Source organism: Apostichopus japonicus, chromosome 22, assembly GCF_037975245.1.
Source record: "Apostichopus japonicus isolate 1M-3 chromosome 22, ASM3797524v1, whole genome shotgun sequence".
In the NCBI taxonomy this organism is placed as follows: domain Eukaryota; kingdom Metazoa; phylum Echinodermata; class Holothuroidea; order Aspidochirotida; family Stichopodidae; genus Apostichopus; species Apostichopus japonicus.
In genome coordinates, this window is record NC_092582.1 from 4,274,477 (window position 1) to 4,285,220 (window position 10,744).

General features: G+C 38.1%; 1 protein-coding gene across 1 annotated transcript; it reads left to right on the forward strand.

The window, feature by feature from the left end:
* The first annotated feature begins 438 nt into the window (after window positions 1-438).
* On the forward strand, window positions 439-4,964 carry LOC139964187 (LIM/homeobox protein Awh-like). Its single transcript, XM_071965591.1, has 4 exons — window positions 439-1,121; window positions 1,997-2,175; window positions 2,778-3,013; window positions 3,567-4,964. The coding sequence occupies exons 1-4, from the start codon at window positions 1,035-1,037 to the stop codon at window positions 3,875-3,877; spliced, it is 813 nt and encodes a 270-aa protein (XP_071821692.1). The 5' UTR covers window positions 439-1,034; the 3' UTR covers window positions 3,878-4,964.
* The last annotated feature ends 5,780 nt before the right edge of the window (window positions 4,965-10,744 follow it).

A 10,744-nucleotide genomic window follows, 5' to 3' on the forward strand; every position in this document is an offset into this window, starting at 1 on the left:
TTATCAGCCCTTTTAAATTAATATGGCATTGCCAATTCCCACCACTCATCCTGTAAGAGAAAGCATCCGATCATCAAAATATAAATCGTGTCTTATATAGAAATGTGTATTTCCTTCGATTTTTACAAGTTTTGGTGTGTATGTCATACGTGACTGTATTCTATTAGACTTATGACACTAAGTAGTGACTATTTTGTATATATTTTTTATACTCGCGCTTAAAATGAAGGCGTATTAATCCCTCTTTTGTATTTATCCGCATGTGCGGTCACCATTATCTTTTCAATAACGTGGGTGAGAAGGATTCCCTTCCCCTTTTTTTTTGTGTGTGGGAATGTTAAGCTCTACTGAGATGCCAATTATCGTATTCGACTGTCACGGAGTGTGATTGACAGACTCACAAAGAGGTTGTGGGATGCAGTAGACGCCAGGAGATTTGGTTCGATAATAAAAAAGAATCTTACGAACAGGAAAACAAAAACACAGAGGACTATTATCACCAGCAACAAAACCAAGCTTTAAGACGCTTTCAAAAATATTTGTTAGAAAAAAGGGTAGGAATGGGATAACACAACCAGTGTAAAGGACATCTCGCTATCGCTATTACTATATCACTTTGCCGGACACTCCATACATGTGGATCAGAATGTTATCGAATTTGTAACAGTGTGTTACATATCCGGGGACGAGTTAACATACTTGGACAAATAACCTATTGAAATGTATCATATCATATACGAGGGATATTTTTCATCTGGACACCGAGTTGACAATGTTGTTTGTAAATGCCGTCAACGTTAATTTCATCGCTTACGGATTTTCTTTTTTTCACTTTCTTTGTGCATAAATCTGTTTTTATTTTTGTACGAGAAGATTAGCAGCGTTAATGGGAACTTTTTAAAATCAAAGGAAACCCCATATTTTCTTTTGCGCTTTTGAAACACGAGAACAATTAGTGTCGGTGTAAGAAGGTTTGCAGAGCTTCTCATTTCCTGTAAATAAAGAGTGTATGTTCAAATTGTTGTGTATTAACCATGAAGGAGGAATATGAAGAAAAGACTACACTCGAATTACGACGAGACGACGACGTTGACGACGAGGTATTTATCAAAAGAGAAAAGGTAAGCCCCCTTCTCTGAATATATAAATAAATAAATATATGAAAAATAAAAAAATATAAAAAATTATAAATAATATGTATATAAATAAATATATATATATATATTTATATATATATTTATCTCACTCGAGATCCAGCCTTTCTCTAAATGCAGCATAGTTGTTTAACAGTTTTTCCGTTATTCCTATATGTATATATATATATAATTGAAATCGTAATGAGTTGGAAAATCCAGAACAGTGAAAAAACTTACAGCCTCCACCAGGATTCCAACCCGGGCCTCCCGCTTTATATGCGGACACCCTAACCACTAGGCTATGGACGCTGATTGTTCGAAACCAGTAAGGAAGGTCGTGATTCCACATATACATTGTTCCTTATATTAAAGAAAGCAGAAAGTGGCTAATAATAATATTTTTAAATATGTTTTTAAATTAATACTTTTTATCAATTGTATCCTTATTTTGATACTTAAACAATCACAGGGCCGGGATAGGGTGAGTAGGACAGGGTCAAGCTGTAATCCCATTGCTTGATTGCTTGATTAATGTCTCTTTCAAAAAGCTAAGAAAAATTCTTCTTCCGTTTTGTAGATATCATGCTTTTCACTTTCATCAACTTTGTGATGTTATTATACTTCCAGTTGAAGAAGAAATTAAATTTCTACTCCCCTACCATTTTCTTTTCACATTTCAAGGTGAATGTATCTAAGGTAAAATTGACCAAAAGTGGATAAAAAAGAAAATGCATACGTCGGAAAGTACGGCTCCATGAAGTTCTTTTCAATTATTCAGCATTGCAGTTGATGTATATAGGCCTATATAGGTTTGCTAACTTCAACACTTGTTTTCTTTTTTTTTCTTCCCCGGTATATAGGGTAACGTATGCTTTGAATGTAGACTGGACATCAACGACAGGTTTCTGCTCAAAGTCGGAGTTAGCAACTATTGGCACGCGAATTGCCTTCGATGTTCCGAGTGTTTGATAAAACTGCAAAACTTTAGTACATGCTACTTTCGGGACCAGCATGTATTCTGTCGAAGATGCTACCGCAGGTATGTAATGAATTTGACTTACGGTTGTAGAGGAGGGGAGGGGGGGGGGGAGATTCGAAGGGTATCACCAACCCGATAACATGTCCGACTTTTAATCTTACATTTGATTTGATTTGTTAAAATTTCGATTTTTCAATCCTATTTACATGATTGGCAGTAAATTAACTCGACTATAATTATAGAGTCAAAGTTGATTTCCAACTTAAGAAAGATGCACAAGAAATTTGAGATATAACTCTTTCCTCGAGATTAATAATAATATGGAAAACTTCGATAGCAATAAACCAAGTACTGTTTAACCGTTTAACCGAAGACAGTAGCCTGTGCCACATTGACAGACAACTTAGAGACCAAAAAGAAATGGTTAATTTACAGCAAGCTTTGAAGAGAATTTCTTATGATTTCTGATGCGCACACACTTGCCCTTTAATTCCATTATTATGCGCGCTTCGTTACTGCTCGCTGCAGGTATCAATTTGTTACCTGACACAAAGCATACAGAGTTAAGATATACTGTTTCAGCTGTCGAAAATAATTATTTCTAATATTCCTTTTCTTTAATATCCTACGTGTATATTTTTAATATTTTTCTTTCCCGCCAGTCATTATTCGAGGATTTGTTCAGCTTGTAGTCGATCGATTGGCCCAACAGATTGGGTTCGTCATGCTAAAGGCTTTGTGTATCATCTTGCTTGTTTCTCCTGCCACCACTGTAAGAGGCAGCTCTCGACGGGTGAAGAATTTGCTCTGACTGGTCACAAAATTAGATGCAGGACACACTTTCAATCCAGCGGTCACGGGTCGGAGAATGACGGGGAACAAACACCCAGCATCGATGGTAAATACCTTATTATTCATAGTTATGTGAAAATTACATATAATTCATTCTTTAGTTTAACTTTACTTTTTCAAAGTACCAAGTAATGAATTTGTTGCTGAAAACTAAATTAAATTAACTCAATCCATCTGGGCAAACACAGAGGGGAAGGGGGGGGGGTTAAGAGGAGTATCTGCATAGCCACATTATCATAACTGATTACTATTCCATATATAGAAACGTGTTTTCATTGAAAGGTTTTTCTTTTTGCAAGGTGTAAAGCATCCACGTTCCACCCAAAGCCATATAAGCAGTTTTGAGGGTTTTATTGACGAGGAGAGACTGCTTAAAAAAATGAACCAACAATCAGCCAGAAAATTGATAAAAAACCACGGAAAGATAAAATATCACAATTTTTAACTTTGCCGGACCACAAGTATTATGTACGCGTCCGTAAAATAGTCCCGTATATGTTAACATATACCAATGGGCACAAGGCCCGATTCTTCGTGTACTGTATGATAATTGATTAATATATTTTGTCGCTGATATGAGTCGCTCTCCTCATTTGCAGATGATTCAAATACAAGTTCTGACGATACCACGACGTCATCGGACAACTCGCCGAAGCCGAAACGAATTCGCACGACTTTTTCCGAGAAGCAGCTCGAGGTGCTTCACGCACACTTTAAAGTCGACGTCAACCCGGATAGCAGCTGTCTTCACACTATAGCTCAAGTCACTGGCCTAAGTAAGAGAGTCACGCAAGTTTGGTTCCAGAATTCACGAGCAAGGCAAAAGAAATACACGACTCATAGCAAAACACATGCCTACTCAGGAAAACACTATGTTAACTACCAGACACATATTAAAATGGAAGTTTAAACGATGTGTGGAATTATTACTTCTCCGAACCCACTGATGACGGCCATAGCAACCACACTGCACCGTCTGCATGATTGTGATTGGCTCTCAAGATATTCAAAATTACACATCGTCAAAGAAACCTATACTGGAACTTTTTAACTTTGCGACCTTCTTTGCCTATATCAGCTGTAAAATGGGGTTCTAGATCTAACTATTTGCTTTTTTTTGTCATTTTGTAACAATTTGGATACCAAAGTACCAAAAGCTGTTATTGTTAAATGAATATTCATGAAATACAAATTTCCAGCTGAGAGTGTTCTCTCGGAAAGAATGATGCGACTTTGTCTTCAGTTAGCGGATGTTCTATACAAAATACTTTCATGTAACACATGAGAGATGTTGACGAACACGAACACGATTTCTCTCTCTATAGGCCTACTTATAAATTTATTTTATCTACCAATTTCTAGCTTTTTTGTTTTTGGAAAGAGAAAATCAAATTGTTAGCAAAAATGCGTCTCGTTTAAAAATTAATCAGAATGATTTTTGTTTGCTCTTAAAATGCACAAGTACTGTTGTCTATACCTTTGTTTTTAACTTGCCAATCATTCTGTTCTATTCGTATGTCGTAACTTGGGGAGGGGGGGGGGGGGTCTTTTTTTGTAATATTTCGATTAAAGCTTAAACGAATTTGGTTAAAAGTCTGCAAATGTAATTATTAATTTTGATGCACTACAAAAAGGCAAGCGTGACGCAAAGTGTGTTAATACGCAACTTTAATTAACTACGTAAACTGTATCATATGTATTTGGTAACTGCGTCAAATTGTATATATGCGAGACATTTGTCCATAAAGTGTAAATGAAATTTCATATGGAACGCCGTTTAAGCCATTTCTTGTTTCACAATATGTGTGTATATATCGAGTATTTTTGTTGTTGTTGTTGTTCTTGTAAACAATGGAAATAAGGTAAGAAACCGAAACCATTGTTGTTGCTTCTGGAAAAAAATAATCCCTTAAATTGTCAAGAATGTTATTGAACGATTTGGGAGTACCAATACAGAATGATGGTTTTTTGGTCTTAGTATCAAAGAATATAATTTCCGAATATGCTTCCTGGTACTCTTTCAGAACTGACAGATTCATTCCTTACTTTCTAACAGTTACTGTGATGGAGACTATAATTTGAAAATGATATTCTATAATTCTGTGTAACACTCGTGGATTATTGTTAATACGTGTAGCCACCTGCGTGTAGCTATGGTTAAACGAATGAGAGATTCCACCTACATGCGATACTCCTATATCGTTACTACCATTTCTTAATCTCCAGAGAAGAGGGGGGGGGATAGAGGGGGGGGGGGCAAGAAGGGTATCGGTAATATAAGAATTTCATAGTTCTATTGTTCTGTCTATACTTTATGTTAATAATTACAAGAAAACTCGACCAACTAGAAATAAATATATAAACAGAACGGTTCTGAACAATTATTTCTTGATCTGTTATGTTGGAATATGTTTGCTGGCCATCGAAACCTCAGAGTTATATTATCTAACTCAAAGTGGAACATGGTACTCTGATACTAGATACACGAAACACTAGATGCGATACACTAGATAAACTTATATACTTACACTTATACAAACTATGGTAGGTCTTTCAATATTAAAGCTCAGGGCAATGAGCGAGTCAATCATACCGTTTATTTCCAACTGCGTATACGCAATTAATATCGCTTAAATTTACAGAGTTGTATGAGGGGTGATTTCCCTCTCCCCTCCCGTACCCTACATACCTAGTTGATGAAGTTGAGATATATTTCAATAAAAAAAAACATTCGACCCGAGACAGTGATTTGTTACCCAAATGGAAGGGAATTGATTAAATCTATCTTTTGCTGCGCCCTCTACATTCTGCTTATTCAGGTATATAATGGTATCGTCCGGCTCCACCATAATTGCGGCCGGCACTTTTGTGATATAACGAAAGGAAACCAAGAAACAAAAGGCAGAAACAAAGGAGTTTTATTTACTGCTGGGTAAAAGGAAATAGACACCGATAATTAAAGGAGGTGAAGACTCGTGCACAAAGAAACGTCTCATGCCGGTAATCTGACCTAGTTTCAAATAAGGTGTAACAGAAGTGTTAGACACCACCATCGATCCCAGAAAATACACACACACATCTTGCTACCGTAATTAGACACTAATACAGTCAAATACATAGTCAAGTACCCACAACACAGTGTACATAGCAGCGATGGACATCTTAGGTCCAGCTAAAGATAACAAGGTATCACGTTTCATTCCTGTCTGCATTTTGTAGAGACAAGAAGAAAAGTTCAATAGTTGCAAGCAACGGAAAGTTAACTTTTTCAGAGAGCGGCACGCGGTTTGGGGCGAGTCTTCAATGTCTTTAAAGGATGCTCAGTTCTCATCATCTGGGGCCCCCACCATGGGCGGCGATCCTGGGGGGAAGGGGGGATATATCCCCCCCATGAAAATGGGTGGAGGGGATGTAATACACCATATCCCCCCCACCAAATGCCAGGGATAAGAATATTTTCATGCCTACATTTATGCATCATCGTTAATGTACGGCTCTTTTTTAGCTTCATTTCTCGCCTACCATAAACGCAGTGCGATCTTTTCAAATAAAGCGTCTTTATAAAGCAAGAATAGTTGACTGTAGGCTTCATTGGCCCTATAACAACAAAATGTATTATTGCGCCCACGGTATTGATATAGTACATATATGCACCCTCATAGTATTCATATAGGCCCTATAGTAGGCCTACACACGCACATGTTCCCTCGAACAGCTGAGAATCTCATGTTACCAGGGTAATGCTTAATACACGTTTCACCTGGATGCCCTAGCAATCGGTACCTAGGAATGTAACTATGTGTAATTGTGTATTGCATGTGTATAGGCCTATAATAGCCTGCATGAGGCCATTTTCTTCATCGAATAATATAAAAGAGCTCTCGAACATTCTAACGTTGCGCCTGAAACAAGATTGACAGGGGCAATTTTCCCAAAATAACACCCGAAATTTTAAAAAAAAAGTATTTTGGATCCTGATTATGAGATATTTCGGACATGACATCCCTATTTTAAAGTTGGGTATATGCGCTTGGAAACCTCGGGAAGTGCCGTTTCCGGCCATCTAGAGGGTTTGTTAATCCCAAAATTTTCTTGTACGCTTCGCGCCAACTCATGGTGGCGCTACGCTTAGATAGTCAACAAGGTCATATCCCCCCACTCGGAAGTACGGATCGCCGCCCATGGCCCCCACCACTTCACTCTCCCATTGCCATGGTGATACAATCACAAACACATTAATAGTAATAAAAAACAACACACACACACAATTTCTTTAGGTAATGATTTCAGGTAAATAACACAAGGGCAGAGAACCCTCGAACGTTTTAAAAAGTAAAGTTTAGCAGGCAGCATTCTGCACGTGCCTGCAGTGTGACAGATCCATACCAATATATGATGTGTATATACCTCCGAGTCTCTTTCTATATATTCATGAAGAGCAGAAAATAACAAAAACATGTGTTTTTGTTATCGCGTGACATCGTCTTGTCATCTTGTATATGCCGCTCGAATGAAAAGTTTGGCAGTGACACAATAATTGAAATAAGGCGTGACACAAGCTGCAGGGGCTTGCTTTTCTTACCGATGCATTTTATTCTGTTTGTACTATAGGCCCATCATAAATTTCTTATACAGTAGGAGACCATTTCGACGTCCAATGCTAATTAGGTGCATGCAGTAGAGAACCAGTTACGACTGGTTGAGGCAGGTTGGCGATTGGCAAGGGGTTAAGGGTCAGGCAAGATGGGTCAGGAAGAAAGTACCCCGTACGATTTAAGGCAATCTGAATGGGATCGGTCAGTAATGAAATGAATCCAAATAAAACAAGAGCGTTTCAAATCAATCGATACATCGTCATCATATCGGCGCAGAGTGATATACACTGAGCAACGTAAAATCATTTTCGATTTAACAAATATTTGACAGTTGGTCACAATACTGTATATAAAAATTAAAACTAAACATAAAAGGTGTGACGTGAAATGCTTATAATGTTCCTATGCGTGAACAAGTTTGGGGATAGCCTATATCTTTCAGCCACGATCGTGGGTCTGTATAGGGTTTCTTATGACCAATATACACAACTTACTTACCGCACAATAACACAGTTTAGTTCAACGCAAACAATCCAAAGTGTGAATAGGCTGCTTGCAAAAAAAGCATTTTAAAAATGACAAAACCCACCCGCTGATCTTAAGAACCTGCAGAGAACTACCTCCATTATGCTGTCAGAGGAAACCTGATGAGAAAATCGTTTCTGTGGGAGGTAGAGTAGTCAGAAGTCGATAATTTGAAAAGTGGTTATCCCGGTGTACTTAAATCTACACTGGCTTTTCGACAGATCACAGTTCAGTCCCCTGTGGCGAGGTACTTTACTGAAAAGGATAAGTCTAAAGAGAGGACAGTAGTAACGATTGCGTAATGATGCCAATTATAACAACAGCAGATAATGAAAACACGGTGCTAAAATGTGACACATATTTTAGTATGTGCATGTAGAGAGACATAAATTGCAGAGATCTTTATGTAAGGCTTATCAACATAGAGAAATGCAGTGATTGGTGTTTAAAAGACAGTTGTGCTTTAGACGAACGGACACAACGAGAAACTCAACTCAGTTGGGTTTGTAGTCTCAAGTTTATGGTGATTACGTATCACAATTGACTCAATCATTAAATGTGTCAATACTCATGTTAAGTCATCGACGACGCAGAAGTTTGGGACAGTGTATTTGGCCAGTGAGCCAGATAATGTCCATATTGAAACCAGAGTTTGACGCCTCAGACTGTCTATAAAAGTATAAGCAATGTTATCGCTTGAACCATGGAGGTAAACTCCATGCTTGACCCCATAAGAAAGTCTGTTTAAATTAAATCTATTTGCCGCCCCTTTTCAAATTTGTTTATAATATCCCAGTTATGCATATGAAATAAGTAAAATTTTCCTCATGTGTTTAATAGGTGTTTTTATCAAATGCAATCTGAGGATGATTCCTGGCCTACCGTATGTGTGCTACTGTGGCTAGACTGCCTTCCATATTCCTCAACCTCTCTCAGCAAAGAAATTGCTGTATAGGGTTCGCCCACAACTATAAAGGCTTTTGTTAGGAGTTACACTCAGATGGTCGATTACAGATATAAAGCAACGATGAGATCACTGATGGGAATCCCGATCTAGACAAACATTTCTTGGGCTATCTCAAAATTAAACTTGTAGCCTAGGTGAGAAATCATTGCCTATGAAACTGAAAGACATCCGACGTTACTGATGCACAAACCGAGCCATCATTATTTGTCTATCTGATAGAGATAACCGTCATGAACAACTTTCTCAAACAGCCAAGAAAACCCTTCTTCCAAGTCATGGAAGATGTTCCTTCACATACCCGGTCTCACTCAGGCTTGATCAAGTCTAAATATGACATCATCGAGCCACACGTGCTTCATGGTGTTATGTGTTTTTTTCTGTATTTATGACAATGTTTATTTTCTGTAAGAGAGATGATATCTGCAGATGCTGAATCTTAACACGTTGCAGCCGGGTTTTTCAAGACCTGATGAAGGCATTGGTTCAAGGGTCAACATTCATTGTTAACATTCTACCTTGAAAATATGACAAGAAGAAACAAAGAGATTATAAATGGTTTGAAACTAGGATGTCTCGCAAACGGAGTGTTGTAATTAAAATGTCTGACATATAAGCTAAGATGATAGTTGGCTTTGTGCCTTCTTCAAATTTGCAAATAACTGTCTTGATGGTTTCTTCTCTCTTTTTCTTCTGTTAGTTTGGCTGGTTTAGTATCTTAGTAAAATCATTTCATTATGTTTAGTCCTGCAAATCGCAAATTAAATTTCTGAAATAAGATTTCGCCGTGCGAGGAAACAGCAAATGCAATCTTGGTAATTAGTTTACACCAAACACAGCAGTATTCAATATAATGGTTTGGTAACGAAATTATTTTGCCATCCAATGTCACTTTGGGAAAAACCCAATAATGCCAATTACAGTAACATAAGCGGTAAGAATAGCAAATAAAATTTTCTGTTTAGTAGGAATATTAGTGGTCCTTTTGATCTCGTTCAGAATAATAATGAATCTGGCATGCAGAATGGAAGAACAATTAGGAAATGGCGATACCTGTCGGTCAAACAATAATTTAGGGATAACTTTTTTCCTAACTTTTCGTGCCAATAGTGGAAGCTGATTGCCATTTGATGGCAGTTGATACCAGGGGTGAGTTGGGACATTGCCGGGGGGGGGGGGGGTAGGGTGAGTGAGGAGGATAGTTAAAGGATTGCTCACTCCTGGGGAAATTTTGAGTGGCATAACTAGGACATTTCACTGGCTTCAGAGGAACTGACATACGGGGGGGGGGAGGGGTGGGGGTGATGAAGGGGTCGGGTATAACGTACGTCCTCTTTTGGATGTTGATTCCCTGCATTTGGATTAGCCTCTAATCTATGACAGGTTGCATGTGTCGTTGCCTACACTTTTTCAACTGGGGGAGGGGAAGGAGAGAGGAGACGAGGAAGGGGGAGAGGGAAGGGGGTATCGAGTGGTAGAGGTATGAGTATCAGGTCGAGAGTACCTTTCCCTACTATGTGGGACCTTGATGGAAGGGATGTAAATTAATTCCAAGATTTATAATTCTCAAAAAAGGTCGTCTCCAAAACACTATATTGAAGGTGATATAGCAAAGAGATCTTTGATTCTTATTAGAAGGGAAGAATAGATAATGTTTTTTTCTTTTCTGAGAAAGAGGACGACAAAAAACCCA